A 27,743-nucleotide genomic window follows, 5' to 3' on the forward strand; every position below is an offset into this window, starting at 1 on the left:
GAATTCGACTAATCAATGAAAGAATCGAATCAATGAATTCATCTCCGTTTCCCTATCAAGCTGCATCATTTTTTTTCAGGGCCAATCAAATGAATTGATCAACTCAATTTCACATTGGCTTAGATCAATTAAAGCCTAATGGCTAATTTAGTTTATAGTTTCGGAAATAAATGTTTTATAGGGCAAACCGAAAAAGATTCGGTTTTGCTTAACATAAATAGGCCACTTGTTAGTGATTGAATAGTGAATTTATGCAATGAAAATAAGAATACTAGTTACTATTATTCTAATTACTTATATTATTATTATTATTGTTATTAATAATAATTATTATTAATAATAATAATATTTCATAATGTATCATTGATGTTCCGAATTTTATTTATTTTACCGTACAACAAACAACTCGCTCCAAATATCACATATCAGCCAAAAAGATTAGCCTATTGAGGTGCACAAAAAAGGAAATAAATTCGGTTTGCCAGCATCTTTTCGCGTCATCCATCATACCACAAGGACACGAGTCAACAATCAGCTTAGCATAATGTGATCAATCACTATCGATCTGTAATTCGTTGACCAGCTCGGGTTGTTTTTGAGTTACAGGTTGAGTACTTGCCAGTACTTCATTGTGTGCATGTTTGATTATTTGTCATTTTTTTGTGTTGTAGATTATTCACTTCCATTTCACACCGAATTCAGGCCTAGTAGGCCTATAGGCCTACTCTGAATTTATTTGATAAAACCACCACCACCACCACCACCTCCTCCAACAACAAAAGCAACAACAACAAAAGACGACTTGCCAACTGCCTATGACCGAGGTTGTAGGTAAAAAAATACGTTTTTCTGTCTCGGAGAAATTACCATCAATGAGGAGTATTGACCACACACGTCACGAACGACAATGTATTTTCCATTATTTGCAGTTGGGATCCTCCGCCCAAAGCAGATGGGCTATGTTGATGTCACGTAGGGAACGATCCTATGGGGAAACGTTAAGAACAACAACAATAACTTACTGAACACTGATTCCGACTTCATCCCAATATTTGATTCTCAGCATGCTGTGCGAGCACCGAGCCCCTGCCCCTTCGGGTTGCAATCAAACATTGGCTTTTGTGTATGTTTTTCCGACTTATAAGAATAGTATATTTTTAAGGAGCCGTTTGCGGTTCGTAAAATTATTGATCCATGCAGCCTATGGATAATATATTTAGAATTTATGAAAAAAAGGGAAAGGGCTTTTGTCAACCTTTGAGGTATCATATTCATTCAATTCTTAATATATAATAGGCTATATTGTAATAATTACTACATCATAATAAGAACACAACATAATCGTTACTTATCCTAATCAGGAATTTCGGCACTTTTTTTGTATTGTATTTATCTTACGCGCGTGTTCGTTTGCGCGCGTGATTGTGTGCGATTGTGTGCGATTGTGTGTGTGTGTGTGTGTGTGTGTGTGTGTGTGTGTGTGTGTGTGTGTGTGTGTGTGTGTGTGTGTGTGTGTGTGTGTGTGTGTGTGTGTGTGTGTGTGTTTGTGTGTGTGACGCATTGGCCTGCACATGCTATTTTACCCTTTTAGGTTGACGTGGACAGGACTAATTATGAATTACGATGGCTCACACTACCCAATCGTAAAGGGGGCGTGTCACTTTCGTTTGATTCCTCAACCATTTGGCGAATCACGTTGGTGTTCTGCGGACCGGAGGTTAGGGACTACTGGGTATCAAATAAATAAATAGTAGTAGACCTTTGTCCAACGACTCAAATATTTCTAGCCTAAATTCCCTAATTCATCAGACAGAAATTATCTTTCTCTTGCATAAGACTATGTTCTCAAAAAAAATCCTAAAACAAATGAGCAGGAGAGACACAGTTTAACCAGTTTGCAAGATGGACAATATGTTAAGTGCATCCAGAAAATAAACACAATTTTTTTTTTTTTACCCGAGCGGGCAAACATTGGGTTATTTCATTCACAAGGGAAACTTTGGTCCAACCATCCGAAGTAAACCTACCTATACCTTATCCAATTAATTTTACTTCCCCATATTTAATCAGTTATATTTAACCTGTAGCCTAATAGTTATTTAAATAATAATAATAGCCTACTCATTTTGTTTTCTGATGTCATCGGTTCAACCTTATTTCTGGCCCATCCCCTAAAATATTCAATCATTCCTTGGGGAATATGATTTCGAATCACGTGGACATGGCCGAGAGTGTGGGGGTTTGGAGGATGCCAAATGGTCATTTGTATTGACCAGCAGATCTGTGTTCACTAAGCTGACATAAAACCACTGCTTCGGAGCGCTTCGGGCCCCGAACATTCAGAGGAAAAAAACACACACACAACACTGGGACATAAGACGCGAGGGCCGCAAACATGGCAGAAGGTAGGACCATTATATTCAGTAAAAGAAATGAATAGAAACGGTTGGAGTAGTTAAAGGGGGCTGGGTTTCTTGTATTGTCTTTCTGATGTTGGCGGACCCCCCCCCCCCACACACACACACGCACGCACGCACGCACGCACGCACGCACACACACACACACACACACACACACACACACACACACACACACAAACATGATACACGCATACACGCACGCACACACACCCACCGCATTGTTTGGGGGAAAGGGTTTAGGGATGGCAACCCCCCTTTTGTTTATCTCGCGCTCCCACTCTCGCTCTCCGAGAGTAGCCTATACCTCCAGGTTTCAATGCATTTAGTATGAAAGTGGCCACCAGCGTGGATAAGGCCTTACGTTACTCAGTCCGTGGGCCAAAGGGTTGCTGTAGCTTGGGTGCTTGTTTTGACCTAAGGTGGTGTGGTGAAGAATGGGTTCGGTTTCCAATCAAGAATTTACAGGTTAAGTAACATTTTCTTTCCATTTCGTTTGAGAATGCTGGAAAGTTTTCTTGTTGCCGATCGCTTATGTCTTTGATCGTTTTCAGATATAGTTTATAATTTGGAGGGAAGTTCCGTTCCGTCCCCCAGTAAATCCGAATTTATTTGTAGTTGTTGTTGAATTACAGGCTTTGCTTTAAACGTCACGTTTATCCAGAATGCTACACATAGGCCTAATCTATGGTCAGTTCACGAGTGTCCTTTTCTCTATTTTACCGAATTCTTCTACCACTTCCAGCATGCATTTCAACTTAAAAGGGTAGAAAGTCGAAACGTAAACAGTTCATGTTGGCCCTCTAGCTCTGCGTGCGTTTGGCGTACCAAAACGGTGCCCTCAGCGTTTCATTGAACGGGACGGCTGTTCAAATATTTGTCTTCCAATCTTAGGCGTCTGTAAGGCAGATGAGGACGAGGGTCCCAGCGCCGAGGAAGACTCACAGTCCTTCCATGGGGTCGGTGTGTGCAAGTGGTTTAACGTGCGCATGGGCTTCGGATTCCTGTCCATGACCAACCGAGAGGGGGTACCGCTCGACGAAGCCGTCGACGTGTTCGTCCATCAGGTAAGACGACAACAACGTGTTGTAAATATATATCGACGCCATTGTAACTCAGACGAGCACAATGGAGGTGGTCGCAGGTTGGTCGTAATAGGAAGGTGCAGCTGTGGGTGTTGCTGCTCTCGTGGGAACCCGAGTTGCCGGCTGCGCCACCTGGACCGAGCCCCTTGTGGTCACCCTGGTACGGTAATGATGGGGTCCAGCGCGGGCTAATTAAGGTGTTAATGTTAACTTGTGAAGAAGAAGAAGAAAATTAAATAAATTCCGTTCAACTCTATACTTTGGTGATACAGTGTTTCAAAATCGAATTTGTATCGTCTTTTTTTTTTTTTTTTCCTAAATTGCATGGCTACACATATTTAAACTGAGATCCAGCTAGATGGTCAGTTTCAACATCAAAGGCTTAGCATTTGCTAATTTACTAGTGGGGGGAGCAGGGCGCGAGTGAGTGCTGTCTGATAAGATTTAGCATCTGAATGCGAATAGTCCCCGAGAGCAGCGCATTCACCCCGGCTTCCTGCCATAAAGGGATTCAAGTCTCATCGCTGTCTTCTTGGTCCTATGTGCGATTCGAGGTTTATCTTAAATTTGCTACCCCACCTCCACCTTTCAGGACCCTTCGCGGTGTATATATCTCTCCCCCTCCCCCCGTTTCTTATGTGACCCTCTCTCACCAGCACTTGGAGGGTCTTGGGCCCAAAGTGTTTACGTCAGCATTTCAGTTAGTATCCTTTTGCATACATGGTACCATTTTAATGATGGTTTTATTTTGAGAAAAGTCGTCCAAAAAGAATCCCACTTGGTCTTTAAATGATATCAGGCCTACTTGGAGCCAACACTTTCATGCATCCTCAATTGACATGTAAAATCGAGAGCCCTTGCTTGATTGTCCTCATCACCCAAACAAAAGCCACATGGCAGCAGTAAACTCTAAACCAGAAGAGGAGAAGTGTGACGACCCAACCCATCCTGCAGTCTTCACACCTCAGAGATTACCTCTGTTTTGTTTAGTGTTGCACTCCCTCTGGTCAGAGCTGGGGCTCCAATGATCAGGTTATGGTCTGTCCTGTCCACTTAAAGACCGTATCTAACAAGTTTCCTCCACTGGCCGCCTGCCAGTGCGAGTGCGCGTGGCGTTGACAGATGCCCGGGAACTACGGCAACGGCAGAGGCCCTGGCCCTAAAATTAGTGGCCGCGTGTCAAGCAACATTAACTCCCAGAGTCCACAGGCCTTTGTGGGGGGGGGGGGGGGGGGGGGGACAATAGTGCCGTGTGTCTTGGTGAAGAGCCGGTCTCTGACCACCCCCTTCCCCTCTCTCGCTTTCATTGTTCTCTGATGTCTCTCTCTCACTCTCTGGCTCTCTCTCTCCGACTGGTTCGGTATCTCTTTCTTTTGGTTTCTGTCTCTCTCTCTGCCTCTTGTTTTGTTTCTCTATTCGCTACTCTCTCTCATTCCATCACTATGTCCATGTTTCTTTACCGCCTCTCTAGGCTAATGGATGTAATAGGAGTATTTTTCCTCCTTCTTCTCTCCCTCCCCATGGCATCTCTTGTAATCTATGTTTTCCCTCGTATCTCGCTCTTTCTGAGATTCTTCTAGATCTAAGAACACACCTTTGTTAATCCCCCCCCCCCTCGGACTAGCTCAGTTAGAGGTTCAGGGGTCACAGGACATGCGAGGACAGAAAGTGGGTTCAGAGTCCCTAGATCTCGAAAGTAGTTGTGACTTTTGAGTGTTCTGCTCTTGAACGTTCACTTGAACGGCAATGTTAATTAACTACAAAGAGTTTTGTCTGTTTTGTTACTGGCATGTTTTCATCGTATAGATCTGCATCTCATGTTGTCCTTGTTAATCTAAATTAAGTGGTTGTGAGGTAGAATACAGAACTTAGTTAATCAGAAACCTTGCTAGCTGGTTTGCTAGCTGGTAGCCTAATAACAGCACTAAAATCAGATATCATGTTAAGAGTCTCTAGTTTCAGCTCTGATTTCAGGCCTACGGCCTACTGGATTCACTGGAAAGTAGAGGGCTATCTCCAGAAGTTACTGTGTGTGGTTGTAACCTAATTTATAAATGGTTTCATTATAGAATAACGGGGACACTGGTGCTTTCATCCTGTGGAACAGTGTTATATGTTGCAATAAGTGCTTTCTTTGACACAAGTCCTAGCCGTTCATTCGTTTGGGAGAACAGCCTGATCCGTGTGAATCTCTTTGGGTGGAAGAGCAGTTTTGATGCTCTGAGAAAGTTGAGAACACATTGCAATTGTTGCGTTTGTTCATCAAACAAGCTGTGGACAAATAATTTCTGTGTAGTTCTACTGCGGCCACACAGAGAAGGGCTCCTCCATGCTCAGACCCCCCTGATATCAAAGAGAGGAATCAATCACTTCTGCACCAGCCCGCCGGCTTGCCCTTAGCTTTTATCACATGCGCCTCTTTGCCAAACAACTATCCGAAGAATGTCCTCCAACACCCCCATCCCTCCCGCCATCCACCCCCAACCCTCCCAGTGTCAGTCCTCAGCTCACCCAACCCCCAGTCCCACCCCAGGGACCCCCTCCCCGTATCCTGCAGAGTGTTGCTGCTGGCCAGAGTGTTAGTGGAGCTTTGTGATGGGAAGGGGGTCAGGGGGTGGGGATGGGAGGCGGGGGCTGCACTGCGGAATGCAGTCCGTCCTGAGGGGGGAGGGGGGTGTGTGTGTGTGTGTGTGTGTGTGTGTGTGTGTGTGTGTGTGTGTGTGTGTGTGTGTGTGTGTGTGTGTGTGTGTGTGTGTGTGTGTGTGATTACCCCATTGGCTTTACCATCCAAGCAGGGACGAGACAAGACGAAGGTATTGGGGCAACGGCTCCATTGTGTAGTAAAACAAAGCAAACTTTGTTTACCAAATGGTTCTTGAGGACATATTTTTTAAATGCCCCATGCCTGATAAGCACTATGGGGTCTCCTGTGTTATCTGGAAGGGAGGAACCCACTAGGTTTGCCTGAAGGGTCAATGTCTTTTCCAACCAACACCACGATGAGTTGGAACTGATGGGGGATTAGCGCGAGACGCTTGGCATCTTAGTTATTCAGCAGTCAAGCATGGGACTCCCAGGTGCTAAAGCTGTCTCAGTAGAATGTGGTTCTTGAACTCTCAGTGATCCATATATAAACCACATATTTTTTGCGTATTAAAACCGAACATGGACGAGAAGGAGGCTATTGCTGAGGTGTTGAAGGTTGCCCTGGTGCTATGCTGGCAGAATGTGACAGTTTTGTATCAGCATAAGCATGTTTAGATACAGTTGATGTGATGTCCAATCCATAAGGATGATGATGATGCTTTTTCATTTATCATCAATATTTGTCAATAGGTGATTTGACGTAATGTGACATTCTTCCGGTTTCACACCAGGCACATAATAGTAATGTTATCAACACTCACTATGAATTGTTGGCATTTACCGCCAACTACCATACAGTAGTATACAGGATGTAGTCACTGTGAATATCCGGACAATCCTTTTCACACATGCACTCATTAGGCCTAAAAAAAAAAAAAGTTTGGTTCCTGTTGGTTGTCAGTTGAGGTCATGGGTAGGTAGGGAATTTATTTAATTTTTTTATTTTATTTTTTCCAGCGGCAGCGAATGATAGGTAGGTTGTTTTCATTTAAAAACGAGAAAATTCGCTCATCCTTGTACAGAATGAAGAGGTGCTGTACCAAAACGTAATTATAGTTTGCATCAAAAAAAAAAATATATATATTTTTTTTTATAAAGCTCATAAAATAATTTGGGTCGCACATAAATTGACAGGGTCGGTCGGAAACCGGAACCAAACAATTTTTTTTTTTAGGCCTTAGACATGACGCAGACTTTGTTGTAGGGAGCTGGTAGAGAAATATCTGTTTCAACTTATTCAGACATTTCTGTTCTCACATAAAGCTCTTCCGGGTGATGTTGAGATAAGTTCAGGTTTGCAGCGCATGTTGGAAGGGGCTTGACAGAGCTTTGAATTTTGTTCCCATTCAGAGCAAGCTGCATATGGAGGGCTTCCGCAGCTTGAAGGAGGGCGAGGCGGTGGAGTTCACCTTCAAGAAGTCATCGAAGGGGCTGGAGTCCCAGCAGGTCACTGGCCCAGAGGGCAACAACTGTGTGGGCAGCGAGAGGAGGCCCAAAGGAAAGAACATCCAGAAGAGGCGCTCAAAAGGAGACCGGTAAGAAAGCTAGACAACAGAGGGATAAGTATGGGGGAAAGAAGAGCCATGCTTTGATTTACTGCTCTGCTTGGCTGTGTTTTAATAACAGGTAAAAATACAGATACCAACATTTTCTTGTTATTCCCATGCACGCATTGGTTTCCCCTAGATACTGACCTGAATTACTCCAAACCCTCACCTAAACAAAACCATCTGTGATTTCATAACCAAACGTATCCATTGAAACTCAAACCGAAATGTAGGCATTTACAATTCATTATGTGAATTGGTGCTTACTTACTGGATGTAAGTTAAAAGAGTTAACTTACATCTCAACGGCTTGGACCTCTGTATGAGGCTACACGCTTTAATGCAACCACCTCCCTTTTAGTATCCTCCATTTTGGATGAGATGCAAAATGGTGCCTTGGTTTCTCTCCATATTCTCATCTCTGTGACCCCATCCCCCAACACTTGGCTTGGTGTGTGACCCGGATCAATAATTGTTTAAATCTGTAGGGCCCCTGGTGGTTTTACACCTACTCCATCACTCCAAAAAACTCATGGACGGACATGAGCAGTGGTGCCGAGTAAAACTGAGATGATAGAAATAACCGTAGCATTGATCAACAGAAACAGTAAATACAGCCGCGGTGGCTTTTTAGATTAACAGAACTGCCATCATTTATTGGCATTTATTCTCCTTTTTTATGCAATATATTTTGTGAGACCAGGCAGAAATAAGACTGCATTCTTCTTATGCAGACGGCAGTTTGTCGGCTAGTCAGATTGTTGTAATAATCAAGTCCTTGATTATGATCTTATATAATCTACCAAACCCGGACCTTTAGAAAAACAAATTGATTAAAATCCTATGGTTGTCACTGGCTACGTTGGGGTTCTGTTGGGGTTGTTTTAGGGTGGTGTGAATATGAATGGGGTTGTTTTTGGGTGGTGTGAATATGAATGAAGGGATAGGTCAGAGGCCTGGTGGATTCTGCCTGCTGTCAGCCATGATTAGAGTTGGACAGCAGTCGATGTGTGGCTGATCATTACTACCTCGTGGAGCCCACAGAGGGTACTTTTGGTTGAGCACTGTGTTACACATCAACTCCCTGTTAGTATTGGTATCCACTCTCCTGTTTAAACCCTGCTGAACAGTGGTTGTCTGTTGGGTTGGGGCCAGTGGAGATGGTCAAGGTGTATTGTGTTGCTTTCAAGTTGTTTTTTTGCAAAAGCCCACCAACCGCTGTGGTTTTTTGACGGGGAATCTGCCATGCTCCTGGTTGGTTTTTGTGTTGCACGTGCGCTTTTTTTCTTATAAATCATTGAGGCATGTTTTTTTTCCAGTCCACCTACGATTCTGAGAGCGAAGAAAAATATCCTGTCAGTTTAATTGATAACAGATGCCTAAGCAAAGGGGAAGGGTGAAGGGTCACCATTGCCATGGAAACCCTGTATAACGAAATGCGAGTGGGGGCGGGGTGCTAGGTTGGAGTTGGAGGTTCGATTTGAATAAGGTGGTAGGAGGGAGGGGGGGTTGGGCTGTAGGGGGTGATTGGGGCCAGAGTTCAGAGGTGAGCACTGCTTTTTTTAGACAAAGGACAGCATTTCCCCTTCCAGATTCCTCTGATCCGTACCGCAGAGGAGGAGGAGGAAGAGAAAGGAGGAGGGGAGAGGGGAGAGGGGAGAGTGAATATTCGGCTGCAGAGACCTTGACGTCTATCCCCAAATGTCCCACTGGTACAAAGACACTCTGACCCCCTCGACCACCATCATCTGCTCTCCACAAAGGATCCAGGGATTTCCTGTCCTGCCTGGACACCCACCTCCCATCTGTCAGCGCACGCCCCAGGCCCGACCTACACACGTGTGGCTATTGTAGCACGTCTTGTTTGAAAAGAACACACTGGTTCTGGCTGCTGTGGGCCATCCAAAGGCTATGATAATAATAATAATAATTAATTGAATTTCTAGACACTCGAAGACGCCTACAGTGAAGGGGGGGGGGGGGACCTCACTAACCACCACCAGTATGTAGCACCCATTTGGGTGATGCACGGCAGCCAATCGGCGCCAGAACGCTCACCACAAACCAGCTTGAGGTGGAGAGTGAGGGATGAGGTGGAGAGAGGGAAAATAACATTTGACACTACTATGGACCACATGTAAACCCCATCGACCACATGTAAACCCTATTGACCATATTTAAACACTATCGACCACATTTAAACATGTAAACCCTATCGACCACATTTAAACATGTAAACCCTATCGACCACATTTAAACCCTATCGAGCGTGAGGATCCATGATGAGATGGATCTCTCTCTGTGAGAGGAAGGCTCAAATCATCAAGATTCTTATTTTTAAACACAAAAAGCAGGTGTTTATGGTTGTTTAAAAACACAACCCAAGTTCGCGAAACACTCCTGGATGGACTGTGAACACATGGGTGAACATATGAGTGTGATGTGTAGATCGGAGGTTGGGTTGTGATGAGGATGACCTGGAATGCCCTCTGAAAGTGGAAGCTTCCCCTTCCAACTGAGAACAGCCGTTGCCACCTAGTGGCTCACATGTGTCATTACTTATTACTGAAGTCATTTATAAGACCCTTTTCCAAAAGTGACTTGCAGTGAATCTATAAATGCAGATAATTTAGGAGTAGTGGTATCATAGTACCATAGTAGTGGACAGCCTACCCACACTATCCTGGACCTTCCCATGCATGCACCCTTATATTTCTCTCTTCATTGATGCAGGTGCTACAACTGTGGAGGCCTGGATCACCATGCTAAGGAGTGCAAGCTGCCACCGCAGCCTAAGAAATGCCATTTCTGCCAGAGCATTGAGCACATGGTCGCCAACTGCCAAATCAAAGCACAACAGTCTTCACCGGGTTCTCAGGGAAACCCTTCCTCCTTGAAAGAGGAGGAAGAGGAGCACAGCCACCCGGCGCTGCTGACAGAAACCAGCGATTAAGATGGAGGGGGGGGGGGGGGGGGGGGGGGGGGAGCACCTGATCCAGTGAATGATGGTAAGGAACCTGATGGGGTGAGGAGGCTAATCAGAATGCTTTAGAGGAGAGGAGGTGGACAGCACACCCAGTACTGGCCCCGCTAACCTTCCGAGGCTGCTTTGGAACTACCTCAGGTTGTAATGTGTTTTTTGTTTGGTGTAACAATCAGGAAAGACACAAATGATGCGCTCTGGAAACGGTTTCCATGAGGATGTTTGATGAAAACCACTTTATTTTTTTTCTTTGAGCGATGTAAGATTGTAATGGTTATGTTGGATTTTTGTGGCGTTTTTCATCTTTCATTTTTGTGATATTTTAAAGCTACGTGATACAGCCTACAGCTACATTGTAGCTGCCTTATTTTTTATGGTTTATTCCTGGTTGTTACACCAAACTAACCGACAAAGCAGAGACATAACGTAATCTCTGTAATGAATGTTTGCATATCACATGAGAAAAGGGTTGTGGGAGGGTATGTTAGAGCATTACGCAGGTAGGGGTTTGGGGGGGAGCTATAGGCAATGTAATGGCATCTGCTGAAATTGCAAGTGAACATCCACATTTCCTAAGGCCAAATGAATGTTGCACCAGAAGTTGACACTTTTGGTTGAAAAGTTAGAATTGTCGTTTAATCCGTTATTTCTCTTCGTTTCATATGTTAACAGCTGCATGTCTGGTCCGCTAGTTTATGTTGATGACCTAACCACTGATTGTATACAAATCTTTACCATTTGGGTTTGAGATTGTGATGGGAACGCGGTTGAATCAAATCATTCTTGCACTACAGTATTTAGGTAATGGTTGTTCTGGTACCAACTCTCTTCCAAGAAAATGATGAAACCGTCTGTTCGACAAACTTGAATCTTTTTTTCTCTCTCGCCTGAATCAATTTCCAATTGACTGTATGATACCGTTGGGTCTGCTGGGCAAAAGCAGCTATATTATAAGAACTTTGACTTGGATTTAATATAATTTCAAATGTGATACTATACTGAAAAGATTTGAAAAGAAAACCATCTCCCATAAGATACTTGACATGAACTGAGTTAGCAGTTTAGCTAGCTCTCCTCCTGATCGCCTACTTGAAGAAACTAAGGCAGAATTTAGAGTAGTGCTGCTAGTAGTTTGATGCTGGTGTTCTTATATCCTCCACTGTGCTCAATTAAGGAGTTGCAAACAATACAATTTAACTACTCAAGGGCAGCACCAAATGCCATCTCAGGCTACTACCAAACCAGACCTTTGTTTGAGCACATCACAAACGTCATTGGCAAAACCTTGTTTATAACCACAGATGGTGCTGTCTTGTCAGTTTGATTTTTAGCGTTTAGTTCCTCTTTAATAGGTTACTTTATAGAATCTCTTATAACCCACAGTTGGACAGTACATCTTGAACACCAGGCACACACAAAGAAAACATTTAGTGCTAACTAGCTTATCAGCATTTACTCCCATTTTACAGGAGAAGCTGACTTTACTTTTACAACCAATTAATATATATGTATTATTATTCTAAAGTCTTTTTAAAAAATCATACTTTGTATTTATTTTCATCCAAATACGATGCAGTTACTCTCTTTAAGCTATCCTCTTATCAAGGAAATTTAAAGAACACATCACCCAATTTCCAAAGATGATGCAATATGTGTTAAATTTGACAACTTGCAAATGTGACAACATTTTACCACCTCTATGCTCATTATCATCTAAGAATTGGCTTTTTTGTTCACGTGTCATGGCAATTTCATGCGTCTATGTTATGCGTCTAGGTCAGAGGAGACTTCTAGATGCAAAAAAGCACATAATAGTAGACAATTAACCTATTTAATGTTAGCATAATACACTACATACACACCAAGCTTTTAACAGTTTAAACTACCTGCAATCCATTTGTCCTTACATCCTGTGCGGGAAATGTTTACATACAGGTTTTTTTTTCTGGTATAGATAAGGAGGTCCTTGTGACCAGTTCACCCCAGGGAAAAGGTTAACAGATGGGGTGGTAAAGCTTCTAGTATTAAAACTAACCAACATAGGATTTTTTCCATTGCATCCGGTAACCATAAATGGGTCACCACTACTATCTTTCTTATTGACAAAAACCCCCATTGAATGCAGCTGCTAAAAACAATAGGAATACAATAATTCAAATGTTTTAACCGGGTAGATCAGTGCATTTAGTGGGTGGATACAAAGCATTACAATGAAATATGTAACCTGATTTTTTATTATTTGCCATTTTGATTATGCTGATGAGTTTTCTTTTTTTCTTCGTTTTGTTTTAATCACAATGCGTTTACCTGAAAGGGGCACCTGTTGTCCCAACGATCTATGCCAAAACCAATGCAATGTTACTCTGCACTGATCATGTGTAAGATGCAGTTATTGTTTTTATGTTCAGTTTAATAATTTTCATTCATATTGTTTGTTTTTTCTTGAATGTGTTCTATATTTTTATGTTTTAGAAGTTGAAAGAATAAAAAAACAGTGTAAAAGCTGGTAATAAAGAAACATGGGAACTGCCATTCTCAGGCTCAGGAACAAGTGATCTGAAAACTCAGGGAATTCAGGTTATTGGTTAGGCGGAGTGTTCTTAAAGACAAACCAATGGGTTCGATGTTTTGTCCTATAGCAGGTAAAGCGTGAGGTGGAGGAGAAGGTAGCACACTGCTGTTTAACGGTTTACATTCTAAGACAAACCATGAAAATGGTGTCTTCCTTCAAATGTTCCAACCGTTTTTCTCTCATGGCTTTTTCCCAATTGTTTACATACTTGATAGGAAATAAATATTCATATATTGCTTTTCCTCCATGATTGTGACATTGAGATAAATTATATTAATACAAAGACAAGTCTAATTATCTCGGATCAATACTATCAGTTCACTCAGGTTATTTGAAACGGGTTTATTGATTATCTAGGCCAATGTAATGCTTTTTAATATGACTGATGGATCATTTGATTGATGCATTGGTATTGTTTATGTGAGGTCAACAGTTTGTGACCCACAATTGATATCCGTCTTCTTAGGATCACCGATTGCTCCCTTTTCAGTCAAGAAGGAGACATGGTTTTCCAGTGAGTCTTTCTATTTGAATAATCAAGTTCCCAAAACACATTTTTTATGACGAAATTACAAAACCATGCTTTCAATGTGAGTTTGACAGAAGTGACGAAAAAGAATGTTTTAAAGCAATATTGTTCTATGGGTCCAAGTTAGAATTTCGAAACTCTGACAAACGTTTCTAATGAGGGATGATCCTCTTTGACTCCGCCGTGATGTGTTGTGATTTTAATGATGGATGTTGTTAAAAGTGTTTGCTGCAGGACATGGTTTTGTGCTCAAACCAAACCATTTCCTGAGAACAGCGGACCCTGTCACACCGACATGGAGATTTGTGTGTACCTTGTATTAATTTTGTTTGACTCTCAGCTCTATCATTAGTGATGTTTGGTGATGTTTTGAATGTAGGTAGGCTGAGAGGATTTCCGAAAAATGTGCATTTAATACTGAAGAATGTATCAATGTTCACTTACATAAAGCTACGTTTGACTTGAGCTCAGGTATTTCAAGGGTTAACGGCATTACGATTATTCTGTATGGTTATCCTTCATGATGTAAAGATCTCCATTTCATAATAAATATATAGACATTCTCAAGTCTCTTGGCATCCTGTTTTTTACAAGGTGTATACCTGTGTTTGTTCACTGGAGATAAACTCTGCTTTGCACAATCGGTTCTGTGCAGGCTTTCAGCTCAAAGGCCATCGGTTTCAGATTTGACTTAAGACTGTGTTCATTGGTTAAAGATAAGGCAAAGTTCTGAAGATTGATTACACGCGCTTGATTTTTTAAATTTACGCAAGGTTTATTATACATTGCCTTTGTTCTTAATTGGGCTACATTCAGGTATCATGATGAGAAATAGGGATATTGGTCTTGCAACATGGATGAAGGAGGATAAAGGATGTGTTCATACCTGTATGATCTCATGATGCTGTATTCTAGGTTGTGTAGTATTTGATTAGTATTTGTTTTTATCTATGATTTACCCAGTGAAATACGGACAATAGTTTTGAAACATAAATATGTTTCATTATTTGATGACAATAAATGCACATTTGATCACTTGGCTATATTAGTAAGTACAACCATTTTCTGAATCAAAATTCCTGGAATGGAATGGTTGTGTGGCCTCATAATGGGCTAGAGGGGTGCATCAATCATCATACAGGATAGATTGTCGCATAACAAAATGTCCGGTCTTAACACATAGAGAGTTGATTGGGTGAAGCAACCTAATTGAAGCAGAACTTGAAAAGAGGCAGAGAGCTTGAGGAGGGAAGGAGTTGAGGTTTAAGTGTGGATCATTGTGTGTATGAATTTACTCTACTTTTTGAAACAAATGACCACCAAATCCCAATGAAGCCATTTATAGGCCAGTATGGCTCAAGACTATGACAGCTAAAGGAAGTGATTCTGAGTCGCAATTTTACCATGGCGCAATGTTTTAATTATTGGGACTTTCCAAACGTGCTAACTTCCCGTTCCCAAAGAAACACATTTATTTGAGGAACTAAGAACCACACAAAATAAGCCCCACAGCCTTTATAGAGACCCTGGTCCAACAAAGAATTTGTAGTCAACCTGTGGAACAACATGGCTTCTGAACCCATAGTCTCCCCAGTACTTTTGTTGTGGCGAGTGGGTCCATATCAAAGAGCAGGGTAAAAAGTCTGATCAGCCAATACCAAGAGCCGAGTCAGCGGAGGGTCAAGTGGAGACTGCAGACCGACCTACTAGGTTACTGTGAATCAGCTTTCATGTAGAAGCTTTGCTAGAACCAGGACCCTGGTCACATGAGTAAACGGAGTCTGTGTCAGAGGTACTAGCCCTAAAGCCCCAACAATTCTGAAACTAATTAATTAGGGAAGTGTAAGCTGGCCATCAGTGAGACCCACTCATTGGGGGACACCATTGGGCAGGGCCTCATCAAACCCCAGGAGGCAAAACTCTGTGCCCCTCAGAACCGTTGACAAAAAAGCAGGGGATTTCCACTTTGAGCCTTGCAAATTATTAAAGAGGATTCAACCCTGACTTTGCCATGGTAGTCGCCCCTTATAAAAATGTCTACCTTTCTATGAGGCCTCTGAAGTGGCGCTGGGCACTGTGCTAGCCCATATCAAGGAAGTTGCTACGAAGATAAAATAACTATGCTACAATAGGGAAGAGTGCCTAGCCATAAAATGGGGCCATGAAAACTCGGTTTCACTCTTGTGACTGATGGATGAAAAAAATAAATAGAGAGAGACAAACAACTGTGTAGTTCTTAAAAGTCCAGCCCTTTCAATTCTGTTGTCAAAGACCTGGAAACGTGACACACAAGATCTTTAGAAAATTAGGAAAGCAAGAACAACCCTTTTGAGGAAAAAAAATCCCCTCTTCATCGCCAGTGATATTGTACTTCCCCGCCCTAGCCTGCCGACTTTATATCATTACAGTTTGGAGGAATTAGCACCCACAGGGAATGGGAAGCAAAACTTACTAGGCGTATTTGGTTTGAAGAGAGTTCCTCCTTCTGTGTTATACTTCAAACCAATTAAGAGTTGGAAATTAAGACACTTTATTTTGTATTGCTTTTGCATCTGCAAGCAACATTTAATTGACATTTAATGTCCTGGAATACTGTTATTATTTCAAGTGCTGTGTTGTTTTATCATCCACGTATACCATCCCTCTGCATTGCTTAATAAAATGTTTTACCCTTCTTCTAACCTTTGTGTCGTGTCTCTTACTTTGGTGCTCCTGGTCAAATTTGACCGGCCTTTTTTTAACTGCCCTTACATTAACACAAATATTATTGATCATCACCGAATTTTATTTAACTCCCTTTTAACCTGTTAACAATGTCTCAGACTACTGGTTTTCATAAATAACTGCAGTGAATAGACACCGAAATTGAAAGTTGTAACCCAAAATTAACATTTATTGTAAAAAAAAAGACAGAAAAATCAGCGACGAAATTCACAGAACATCAGATCATCACAATGTGTGTGTGTGTGTGTGTGTGTGTGTGTGTGTGTGTGTGTGTGTGTGTGTGTGTGTGTGTGTGTGTGTGTGTGTGTGTGTGTGTGTGTGTGTGTGTGTGTGTGTGTGTGTGTGAGTGTGTGTGTGTGTGTTCACACACAGGAGTAGCATTTTGCAATCAGGTCGCAGTGTGCCTTGCAAACGTAGGCAACACATTTGAAACATGCAAGACTTGTCTTATTGTTTCTAGGGGCATAGAGCTCGTATCTCTTCCCTTTCTGCCCCTTTTTTGGGGGGAGAGCGGCCAGGGCAGTGGCTGGGGCTTGCAGACTCCTCACCAGACTGCCAGAGGTTGGTGTGCGGGGAAGATGCTGGCGCCGTTGAATTAGAGCAGTCACTAAAGCTTTCCCAAGCTCTGCCAGGAAGAGTCTCCTCTTGAAACATTTCCCCTGATTCCAGGCTGGGTCGATCGCTGTCCACACCACATAGGCATTACATGCAGACACATCAAGGATGTTGTGGAACACCGCCACAGGCCAACGAGCTGTCGTTTGCTTGCAGGTGTATGTACCAGTAAGCTGCAATGAAAGAAACAATAATGAACCTGTCTCACACAAAATGCAATGTTTTACATGAATACAAGTAAATCAAATGCATGACAGATGAAAATATACATTACCTTATTATGGCAGTCAACGCCTCCTTTGTTTCTGTTGTAGTCCAGGATGATCTGGGGCTTCCTGTGCTCTACTTCGCTGACAGTGGAGTCTTTGTGTAGAGTGCTCATCAGGATGACATTCTTATTTTTCTTGGGCAAATATGACACAAGATGTTGTGTTAGTGAAAGCAAATTTGGATGAGAGTGCCTCTCTCTCCCTGGTCAACACCAGTGCAGGGGGAAGTTGAGGCTTGTTCTTCCTCACAGTCCCCACCATGGTGAGCTTTCTTTTCAGCAGCTCCTGATCAAGCCCATGTGATGAGAAAATTTTATCACATGTGATGTTATGCCCCTTGAGACTGGCTGTCATGTCCAACACAACACGCATGCCTTGGTTTTTTTCTCGCCTTCCAGTAACAGGTTTCCCTGTGTAAACCTGCATATTCCAGGCGTAGCTGCTCCTGGCATCACATGCTGCTCAGATCTTGATCCCATACTTGCCTGGTTTGCTTGGGATGTATTTTTTGAATGGACAGCGACCTCTGAAAGGGACCAGCCGCTCGTCCACTGTCACCTCAGGGCCTGGGTTGTACATCAGTGGGAGGCGCTCCCCTCAGCGGTCCCAAACGGTCCTGATGGCAGCCAGTTTGTCGTCTCGCCAGCGGAAAGGTTGTGTAGCTCTGCCATCAAATCTGATAACTCTTGAGAGGACATGAAACTGCTGCAGGGACATAGTTGACTGGAATATAGGCCTCCCTGACTCTGCATCCCACAGACTTTTTGTAGCCTCATTGTTGGACCGATGTACTCCTGCTAGATTCAACAGACCCATGTAGGTTTGGAGGTCTACCTGGTCCAATGCCTTCCATGTGTCCGCAAACACACGCTCCCCTTCCAGGTTTGTCATCGCCAGTATAATTTCTACAATGGACTCTGGCAAAAAGAGTTGGAAGCTGGACTTGATGTCATCTACAAGAGATGTTACATACCGTGTTGGCCCTGGCGTCATCCTAATGATATTTTCCCCTCTTGCTCCTCTGTCCTTGGGAGATGAATACCAGAGCAAGTTGCCATCCTTGAACTGGAATTTCACCTCAGGGATGTCTTCCCCAGGTGCCCTCTCCCCAGGTGCCTCTTCCCCAGGTGCCTCTTCCTCAGGTGCCTCTTCCTCAGGGGCCTCTTCCTCGCCATCTGTTGACTGTTCGGTCTCATGATGGTCTGGAGCAAAATCAGGATCGATGTCTTCTATTTCTGAGACATCCTCCTCTATTTCTGGTTCAACTTCAATCCCCTCTTCATCAGTTTGAAAAAAAAGCCCGGGAAAGAGCCAGGTTCCCATAACAAATACCTAATTGGTAACTTTGAAATGTGGATCAGGCGTTATACGTTCAGTCTGAAAGGGGTTCACGTGGGGTGCATGTGTGAAAGTGTGTGTGTGTTCTTGTGCAGGTGTGTGTGTGTGTGTGTGTGTGTGTGTGTGTGTGTGTGAGAAAGTGTGTGTGTGTGTGTGTGTGTGTGTGTGTGTGTGTGTGTGTGTGTGTGTGTGTGTGTGTGTAGGTGTGTTTGTGTGCGTGTGGTGGTGGTGGATTTGTGGTTGTGTTATCTGATGGATGAACACAATCTAGGGTCACCCATTCATTTCCTATGGCGGTGATTTTTGACCGGGAACACCACAGGTGTTACAAAGTTGACCAAACAACTCAAAATTCAATGAAAGCAGTGATCAGCAATTGTATGTTCAAATGCCTAGTGTGGAGGATATCATAAGCCCTCGAGACAAACAAATGTAAAACACAATATTTATGATTGATCGAAATGGAAATCGGTCAGATTTTATCCGAACACGACAGGAAGGCACGATCAGTTTTTTACCCTCCCCTTTTTTCATTTTTTTTTAACACATGACGAACTTCATAAAACGAGTAAGAAGATCCTTGTCTGAATTCAATTGGCTAGATCTTTTCCTGAATAGGATCATTCACATATCAGTTGAGAGAGACTGGTCCTTTATTATAAAGAAATAAAAAGAGCCCTTCACTAGAGCGTATCGGACGCGGAAGTGACGACTATTTCCAACCCGTTATACCCTCCGTGTGGGAATCGGTGTCGGTCATGAAGTCCTCTCTGCTACTGAGCGTTTTTCTAAGGCAGTGTGCGGAGACTCGTACAAACTTCCGAAGCTTCTCAAGCGTTGTTCTCAAACGACAAGTGCCATGCTCGCCGGGCCCGAGGAGGATGCAGCCTCGCTTCGCGTCCGGGGGATGCTCGGCCCTGATGTTCAGAAGACACGGCGAGCCGTCTCAAGTAGTGGAGTAAGTATGCTATGACCTTAAATGTAGACGCGCACCGGTTCATTCAAATTCGTTGTTGTTCTTTAACTCAGTGTATGGAATTATCTATGGAGGTGGAAACTGCATCACATGTAAACGAGAAGTGTATAACCTGCGTTTATGGGTTGCCAGGTTGGAGACCCTAGAGCTACCCTCTGTGGGCGCAAATGATGTTCTCGTCAGGATGTTGGCGGCCCCAATTAACCCGGCAGATATCAACATGGTTCAAGGTATCTCTTTAAAAGCAGCATGTAGAACTGACAGGATTTTGCATTGTATTAATAGGCCTACTGTCACTTTTTCGATATATTGGCTATAGCTGAGTCTTCAAATGTGACTATATAACTATAGATGTAGGACTACAATTACAACTCTCAGACATCTTATGAAAAATGATCCTCTCTCTTATCAGATAAGTATACTTACTTTTGTACGTATTTCCTTTTTAGGTACGTACGCCTTCCTCCCGGAGCTCCCTGCCGTCGGCGGCAACGAGGGGGTCGCCCAGGTCGTAGAGGTGGGATGCCAGGTGACGACTTTGAAACCCGGAGACTGGGTTATACCGAAAGACGCCGGTCTAGGTGAGTAACTTGGTTCTGTCTCCAAACAACTTAATTGTTATAAGAACACCGTTCGTACGCCTATTACGGTTCATGGAACAGGTTCATCTCTCTTTATTGTGATGTAGGCCTATTACTCTATCTTGTTGATGCAATTAAGTCTACACCACATATTCTGTCTATTTTTAATAAATTCGGGAGTATATCTGGGTATAAAATAAACTGGTCCAAGTCGGCTCTTCTTCCTCTTAATGATTCTATGCGAAAAGCTTCTTTACCAATCGATATTCCAGTGGTTGACCAGTTTAAATACTTAGGTGTGGGGGGGGGGGAAGTGGTTGTTGATGAATGTTGTGTGTTGTCTCATTTGTGTAAGTGTAATTGTTTAATGTCAAATGTTGTCTTATTTGCGTTTATGTCTTATTGGTGTATGATGTCTTATTTGTGTTTATGTCAAATGTTGTATGTTGTCTTATTTGTGCATTTGACTGTTATATCTGTTTGTTGTATAAATCATAAAATAAAAAATTGATCCCAAAAAAAAGAACACAATTCGTAATTAATCAACAGATAATGAATCATGGGAAATGTCAGGATGAAGGTTGTTTCTAATGACCAGAAATACTACCATTCGGTAGCACAACGATGAAACGATTTCAGTGTTCAAACGTTTTATGCCGTGATTTCAGTGCGTTGCTAACAGAGTCTTTGGATTGTGTGTTGATGTGTTGAACAGGCACGTGGCGCACAGCGGCGGTAGTGAGTGAGAATAGTCTCATCCAACTACCCAGTGACATCCCTCTGCTGTCCGCTGCTACGCTCAGTGTTAACCCCTGCACCGCCCTACGCATGCTCTCGGACTTCCAGGAGCTCCAAGCAGGTAGCCCACACACAGCAGCTATGACACTGTTATGGACGGATTGTTGATGACTGTGATAAGCATATGAAATTGGTTATGAGTTGAACCCTAGAGTTAGGAATTGTGGGTGTCAGAAGTATGTACAGAGGAGAGATTAAAGGGACTAATGTCTGATTTTATTTACAAAAATGGCTTTAAGAGGCCAATATATGAAATGACAGCCTGTGGGTTGATTTGCTTGATATTTGATCCTGGAAAGTTTCGCCAGGAATAAGGAAGGAAGGAAATGTCCAGTCTGGCATGGTCTTATCCAATGTTTTTGTAAAATTGAGTTATAGAGATGTTTTTGTTGAGTTCATGCCATGTGCTGATAGAGACCTGAACAGACCAGATTGATAAAGGCAGTGGATTGATGGTTTGCTTTCCTTATCAGGGGACACCGTTATTCAGAACGCTGCCAACAGTGGAGTTGGTCAGGCTGTAATACAGATCGCTGCCGCCAGGGGGCTCACTACCATTAACATTGTCAGAGACAGGTACATGTACACAAGCAGTGGTGGTTCTAGGATTTTTCTGAAACAGGGGCCACATGATGCTACATTCAGGGGCCGTACCGGCCTTGCCCTAAGTTGTTGACGGGGGGGACCGTACCGGCCTTGCGCTGAGTTGTTGAGGGGGGGGGAGTGAAAGAGGTCCACTTCTTCTCCTAATGGTGCACTCACACTAGGCCATCTGGCCGTGGCCGTTGGCCGTTTTCACACCTAACCGTGCTCAAATGGCCCCATTGTTCTCTGGCCTGCACTCACACTAGGCCATCTGGCCGTCGGCCGTCGCAACTGTGGCCTGGCCACGGTAGGCTCTTGTACATACGTCATCACGTCGTAAGTAACACGTCATCACCAAGCGTCCGCTGCATGGACCATAATAAAGTCTGCCGCCAGTCAGAGTTCTAACAACAATGGACAACACAGAGAACACAGTTCGCACTTTGCTGAGTCTGTTGCTTATTTGGATATATGTTTACCGTTTAATGGGAAAGAAGGCTCGTCGCCTTTATTATGTCCGTGGTCGTTGAATTCTCCGGTAGTTCAGCTTGTCAATTGATTGACGGAACAGGGGCAGGTCAGGGGCCAATCCGATTTCAGCAGGGGCCAGGGCCCCTGTGGCCCCAACCCTAGAACCGCCACTGTTCACAAGCACACATACACAAATTAATAATAATAAAAAATAAAAATAAATGCCCATCTAGCTGCTCCCATACATAAGACTCTCTGTCTCTGGGTCTAGGCCACAGTTTAACCAGCTCAGTGACAGGCTGAAGGCGATGGGCGCCAGCCATGTGATCACAGAGGAAGCGCTGAGACTACCACCAATGCAGGAGCTGTTCAAGGTCAGTGACTCCTAAGGAAAACGAACAACACAATGTCAAAGCACATCCACAGTCCATCTACCAAGTAATGCAACATAGGGGCAGGACAACTCATATAGGAGGACTGTGATTCGAAGATGTATGCTTGAACAATTATGCTATCTTATAACATGATTATTTTATCCCACTTTAGACCTGTCCCAAACCCAAGCTGGCCCTGAATGGGGTTGGGGGCAAGAGCGCCACTGAACTTCTGCGACACTTAGAGTGAGTCTCAATCATGGATTTGTTAAAATCATGGAGGTCTCAACCATTTTAACCTCCATTTAGTGTGAAGAATCCCGTGCCCCCTACAGTCCATATTACGAGTTTAGTTTTGAAGAGATGTTGATACATAATGTAAACAAAAAGGTTGTTAAAAAATCATATTTGAAAACGCATTAATGCAATAATATTAATTGTCCATGTTGTATGTATATGTAAATGATGGCTGTAACTGCCCGGTGGTTTTGTGTCCAGGCATGGAGGGACCATGGTGACGTACGGGGGGATGTCCAAGAGGCCCGTCACCATCCCTGTGGTGAGCGCCCCTGTCCACTAGTTCTGTTTGGTTACCGTTACAACACGTCTTGCGCCATTTTTTATTTCAAAACAACTTTTGTGATCGGATCCAGCCGATCCAGAGATATATTGCAGATCCCATCTGACGTCAGGCATAATCATAGCCTTAGTAATAAATGAGTCCCATTTGTATGATGGATATTTATTTTTGTGATGGGATCTAGTGACATGTTTAAATTCTGTAGACGACGGCCGCAGTGGTTGAAGCATCCTCTGTTCAACGATAAATGTCGCTCATAGCTTTACCAAAGAGTCATTGTGTTCTCCAGGGCGCTCTGATTTTTAAGGACGTGAAGGTGAGGGGCTTCTGGGTCACCAAGTGGAAGGCGAACCACGCACACGGTACGTCCCGCATCCAGCCCTCTGTAGACTGAATTAGTTGTGTAATTGAATTACTAGTTTATAACAACAACCGATCCTGGCCCACTATTCTGGGGGACAGGCTAGGAGGTCCCAGGGGTATTTTGACTCAGCCTGCCACCACTTTCTCCTCCCTTTCCATCTAGATCCTAAGCCTAGTATCACTATTCCATAGTGATACTGTATGTGAAAATGAAATTATTCTGAAATCCGTCTTTGACACCCCTTTCCTCTTTCTTCTAGATGAGAAGCCTTTCATAGACATGCTGGATGAACTTTGCACCCTGATCCGCCAGGGGAAGCTGACCGCCCCCGTGTGTAACCAGGTGGAGCTGGGGGATCACCGCAGGGCTCTGGAGGCAGCCATGGAGCCCTACGCCTCAGCAAAACAGATCCTGATCTTGTGACCTCAGGAACATCTCCTTTGCCAATCAGCTATGCAGGATAAGAGCTGGTTGGAGCGTTGGAAGCAGTTTATCAGCTGCTCAAGGATAAGACTTAGCTAATGAGCCTTTCACAGCACAAAGTCCAGCTATTTATCTTCTGTCAGGGAGGTAGAGGCTAAAACTTAAAAACTCATTAGCTATTGTTAATGAGGTATATAAATGATGGAAACAATCAATATAATTATATATCAATATAATTGTTATATAATTGATATATAACTGATCATTAAATGGCATTACTGGCAGTGATTTATCTTGGTCACGAATAACAATAAAGTATTTTATTAATATGTATGTAAGTCTAAATGGACTTTCGATGAAAAATCATCGATAGTTAAAGGTTGGTTACAAAGTTCAACAGCTTCTGAATTAAATTGACAAATAATAGTCATTAAGGGTTAGCACAAACAAACCAAAGTATAACAAGTCAAAGGTTACCTTGTCCATTGTGAAAACATTCACAATGGACAAGGTAACAACTAAAACACATATCTGGAGTCATCTTGGCATAATCCAAGACGATATAATCCAATATCACAATATTTACATGACTAACTCATTCAACACCGTCTAAACATCCTTGAAAGAGAAACGTCACCGCGACGGCTGCTCCTCACCAACTCCACCAAAACAAGCTTATTGCCATGGAAACTAACAAGGTCGTCGAGGCGCCGTTGACGACGCCCGCCCCTTCCTCGTCCACGCAGTCTCTGTAGGCGTCAAACTCTACTGCTCGGGCGGCGCACACATGGTCCACCCGGCACGCGGCGTCGCACACGCTCAGGTCGTAGCTGACGGAGTTGAAGTCGTAGTACTTCTGGAGGGTGCAGCGGTCGTCGGCCATGCGCTGCAGCACCCGGTGCATGGAGCGCGGCGACGCGTCCGGCAGCCTGAAGCTCTCCGTCAGGCGGTACTCCTTCTCCCAGCCGCCCCGGCCCAGGTTGGAGCGCGTCAGGTTCAGGTAGTAGGTCACCAGGTCCTGTGGGTAAACGGGGTAAACGCCTCTTCAACTGCAGTACTTGGTTGCATAATTTATGAAGATGGGAGAACATTGTTTTACAAGTAGGTTTTCATGTCGATTTTTCATTATTGTGTTAGACAGCTGCAAATTCAAATTTTGGTTTATCCTTTGCAATATTTTGTTGTTGCGGTAAAGTTGTCCAACTTATTGCACTAACGCCACAATGCCAGGTGTCACTAGTGCGTTGTTCTCCATGGTGGGGTCCACTGATCACATGGGTTCTGTGTTGTGGGTGTCACCGCTAAGATGTCTTCAGACCGGATGTCACGACAAAGTTACTTTTCGGGTATCTTACTTGGACCAGCAGGGTCTGGGTGTCGTACTCAATGCTACGGATCCCGGGGTTGTTGGCTCCGTCTTTGACCCCCGGCAGGGTGGTCTTCCAGGGGGTCACGCCAGGGCTCAGGAACATGGTGCTGATGGGATTGTCTGTACCACAACACGGGTGTCATTATACGTTATGACTAACACATTTCACTACAACAATTTCAAGATGACTGCATCTAATTCATGTTTTTCACAAATGGATTTAGATTTTTCTTTGGTGTCAAATTATTGGATGGATCAATGTCCGCACACCTGTGGCCCTTCTTGAGCAAGATGCCCTAACTGCTACCCACTCCTCAATAACTTGTATCCCAACAAAAAACTCATCAGCTTCATAACTAACCTTGGATAAACCTCTGCTAAATGAATAAACGTTTGTGCGTAAAGTGCAGGTCTATTTATGGCAATTAATCTGTATCCAAAGGTTGTCCTAGCAGGAAAACATGTGAAAAACAAGAGGGGAAGAGCAGCACAGAGCAGAAGTGGCAGATGGGGTGTGTGTGTGTGTATATTATGTACCGTCAGAGTCGTAGAACATTCTGAAGCTGTCTGTGTGGTGATGGCCGAAGAACTGTCCCTGGATGACGGGATGATGCTTCTGCACCATGTCCACGTAGCGCTGGTTAAACTCTGGTCTGAACCAGGGCTTGCTCCGCTTCTTCTCAAAGAACCCTGGAGGAACGTGGCCAATAATGTACACCTGAAAGATGAAAGTGCCATTGTGTAAGGACCCGAGGTGTATTATGAAAGCCTATATGCAGTATATACTCATAAGACTAGGCCTCATGCCAAAATTAAATACAATAAATGTAACAACTATTTACATGTAGACACATTACATCCACATCAAATCAAAAGCTATCAGCTTTTGAAGACCGAGTAGATGTTATTTTTCATACTTTATTATATTATGCGTTTTACATTATGTCACAGTTGTCAGCCAGTAGTCTACTTAAAGAATCAGAAGAGATGAAATGAAGTAACAAGTGAAATACGTACATTGAAATGTAGAAGACTAAAGTAAGCAGGCGGCTACCTTCTCTTTGTTACGGGACGCCTCAGTGAGAACTTGCTCGGCCCAGTGAAACTGCCCCGCCGGATCTATCATGTTGTTCGTCAGCTTGTTCTGGTCGTAGTAGAGGTTAGTGTTCAGGACCATGATCCGATACCCCGTCCGGTTCAGCAACCTCTCGGTGTAATAGCCACCTACAATATGGAAGTCGTCAAAATATATGCAAATAACGTGTGTGTGGCTTTGTGTGTGTGTGTGTGTGTGTGTATGTCCACCTTTTTGAAAGGTTACTTGGGACGATGGCTCGAGCCAGTCGCTCCACATCTCTGCTATTTGTTTGTAGATGTGGCTGCTCGAGGCGGGGAACTGGCTTTTGGGCTGGTAGTCATGGTTACCTAGAGCCGAGTACACTTTGGTATCTGAAAAAAGTATGGTAAGATAAGCTTACACTGTATATGTTAAATATTTCAGGTTAACAATATAACGGAATTCAGCAGGGGAAACCGTGCTTCGAGAGTTATTACACTGACTTGGGAATACTTTCTTTATGATGTGCGTCAAGTTCCTCACGATATTGAGAACCTTCTCCTCCCCCAGGTCCTGGTCTGGAACGTGTGGCGTGTCATCGCTGGAGGGCAGAAGGAAATCAGGTCAGTGATATAGTCGTAGTCGGTTATTACTTGTCACTATATTGACACAAAAGACTGCGATACTAGAACGGACTGACAGCACACAGGTCCGGAACTTTCGCTCTGGTAGATGTTTGCCATTGGCTGAAACTAGATTATTATTCCGTTTAACAGAGGTTTCAATCAGAATCCTACCCTGTCCAGAATATAAAGTCGGGGTCTGGCATGATCTGCTTCATGTAGTACACCGATGAGTTGATGAGGTGCCACGGTGAGTCACAAGCATAATCTCCAAACGGCCCTGCGTTGGCCGCGGGACGCTGTCCGCTGGACGCGCACACAGCCTCTGGTTTACCTCCCAGTTCATAGGTTGGGTCCCAGTGCTGGTCCGTGATGTGCCAGAAGGTACCTAAAATTGCACATTTACAAAAGTCCAGTAGCCAGGACAAACAAAACACATAAAAACAGGCCTAAAAGTGTTTAAGTTTACTCACCAGACAAGGTAAGAGTACCTTGAAATTCAAGAAATAAACACAGAAGTGAGAAAATACTTTTAAACATGGCCATGTCCGACTCTAATGGCAATTCGTTTAGACGTATAATTGACGACAGCCACTTCGTCGTCTCCTGTAACGTTACTCACCCTATATAACTTTATAGACTGTGGTCTATAAAGATAAGATGAAGCTAAGATTAACCATGCACATTACACACATGATTTACTTTGCAATAGGTCAATAAAAAGAACAAAGCCATTGACAAATAAATAAGTCCGCCTCTAGGTGGTTCAAGTAGGCTACAAATGGTTATGCGTCCCGGAGAATTCAACAGAATGACG

At 43.5% G+C, this 27,743-nt stretch overlaps 3 protein-coding genes and 1 pseudogene across 5 annotated transcripts; 2 read left to right on the forward strand and 2 right to left on the reverse strand.

Annotated features, from left to right (window-relative positions):
* Positions 1–2,217: 2,217 nt before the first annotated feature.
* Positions 2,218–10,653, forward strand: lin28aa (lin-28 homolog Aa). Of its 2 annotated transcripts, none has more exons than XM_030371549.1 (4): positions 2,218–2,405; positions 3,312–3,484; positions 7,499–7,683; positions 10,429–10,653. In XM_030371549.1, the coding sequence occupies exons 1-4, from the start codon at positions 2,396–2,398 to the stop codon at positions 10,646–10,648; spliced, it is 588 nt and encodes a 195-aa protein (XP_030227409.1). In that variant the 5' UTR covers positions 2,218–2,395; the 3' UTR covers positions 10,649–10,653. The 2 variants fall into 2 exon arrangements, with proteins under 2 accessions (XP_030227409.1, XP_030227408.1); XM_030371548.1 differs by lacking the exon at positions 2,218–2,405 and adding an exon at positions 2,642–2,885.
* Positions 10,654–17,341: 6,688 nt separating this feature from the next.
* LOC115553840 (piggyBac transposable element-derived protein 4-like) lies at positions 17,342–18,710 on the reverse strand (annotated as a pseudogene).
* A 567-nt stretch (positions 18,711–19,277) lies between these two features.
* Positions 19,278–24,208, forward strand: mecr (mitochondrial trans-2-enoyl-CoA reductase). The gene is made up of 10 exons (XM_030371384.1): positions 19,278–19,683; positions 19,834–19,931; positions 20,151–20,282; positions 20,998–21,141; positions 21,554–21,656; positions 22,408–22,510; positions 22,683–22,756; positions 23,009–23,069; positions 23,380–23,452; positions 23,714–24,208. Exons 1-10 carry the CDS (start codon positions 19,484–19,486, stop codon positions 23,875–23,877), a joined length of 1,152 nt encoding a protein of 383 aa, XP_030227244.1. The 5' UTR covers positions 19,278–19,483; the 3' UTR covers positions 23,878–24,208.
* smpdl3b (sphingomyelin phosphodiesterase acid like 3B) lies at positions 24,183–27,740 on the reverse strand. 2 transcript variants are annotated; one of them, XM_030371383.1, is made up of 9 exons: positions 27,549–27,724; positions 27,400–27,417; positions 27,101–27,314; positions 26,807–26,904; positions 26,552–26,695; positions 26,301–26,470; positions 25,784–25,964; positions 25,233–25,366; positions 24,183–24,895 (listed from the first exon to the last, which is right to left on the reverse strand). In XM_030371383.1, the coding sequence occupies exons 3-9, from the start codon at positions 27,142–27,144 to the stop codon at positions 24,530–24,532; spliced, it is 1,137 nt and encodes a 378-aa protein (XP_030227243.1). In that variant the 5' UTR covers positions 27,145–27,314; positions 27,400–27,417; positions 27,549–27,724; the 3' UTR covers positions 24,183–24,529. The 2 variants fall into 2 exon arrangements, with proteins under 2 accessions (XP_030227243.1, XP_030227242.1); XM_030371382.1 differs by having other exon boundaries at positions 27,400–27,740.
* Between the last annotated feature and the right edge of the window lie 3 nt (positions 27,741–27,743).

The sequence above is a fragment of the Gadus morhua genome, chromosome 11 (assembly GCF_902167405.1).
Source record: "Gadus morhua chromosome 11, gadMor3.0, whole genome shotgun sequence".
NCBI classification, from domain to species: Eukaryota; Metazoa; Chordata; class Actinopteri; order Gadiformes; family Gadidae; genus Gadus; species Gadus morhua.

What these genes read in the sequence shown, in the direction of transcription:
- lin28aa (XM_030371548.1), top strand. Translation starts at nt 2,855, where the DNA reads ATGGGTTCGGTTTCCAATCAAGAATTTACAG. An exon ending in TTCCAATCAAGAATTTACAG is followed by an intron (nt 2,886 to 3,311) that starts GTTAAGTAACAT and finishes TTCCAATCTTAG; the next exon opens with GCGTCTGTAAGGCAGATGAG. An exon ending in AGGCGCTCAAAAGGAGACCG is followed by an intron (nt 7,684 to 10,428) that starts GTAAGAAAGCTA and finishes TCATTGATGCAG; the next exon opens with GTGCTACAACTGTGGAGGCC.
- smpdl3b (XM_030371382.1), bottom strand. Translation starts at nt 27,472, where the DNA reads ATGGCCATGTTTAAAAGTATTTTCTCACTTCTGTGTTTATTTCTTGAA. An exon ending in CATAAAGAAAGTATTCCCAA is followed by an intron (nt 26,696 to 26,806) that starts GTCAGTGTAATA and finishes TACTTTTTTCAG; the next exon opens with ATACCAAAGTGTACTCGGCT. An exon ending in CCCAGACCCTGCTGGTCCAA is followed by an intron (nt 24,896 to 25,232) that starts GTAAGATACCCG and finishes GTTTACCCACAG; the next exon opens with GACCTGGTGACCTACTACCT.
- mecr (XM_030371384.1), top strand. Translation starts at nt 19,484, where the DNA reads ATGAAGTCCTCTCTGCTACTGAGCGTTTTTCTAAGGCAGTGTGCGGAG. An exon ending in AGATATCAACATGGTTCAAG is followed by an intron (nt 19,932 to 20,150) that starts GTATCTCTTTAA and finishes TTTCCTTTTTAG; the next exon opens with GTACGTACGCCTTCCTCCCG. An exon ending in GAAGGCGAACCACGCACACG is followed by an intron (nt 23,453 to 23,713) that starts GTACGTCCCGCA and finishes TCTTTCTTCTAG; the next exon opens with ATGAGAAGCCTTTCATAGAC.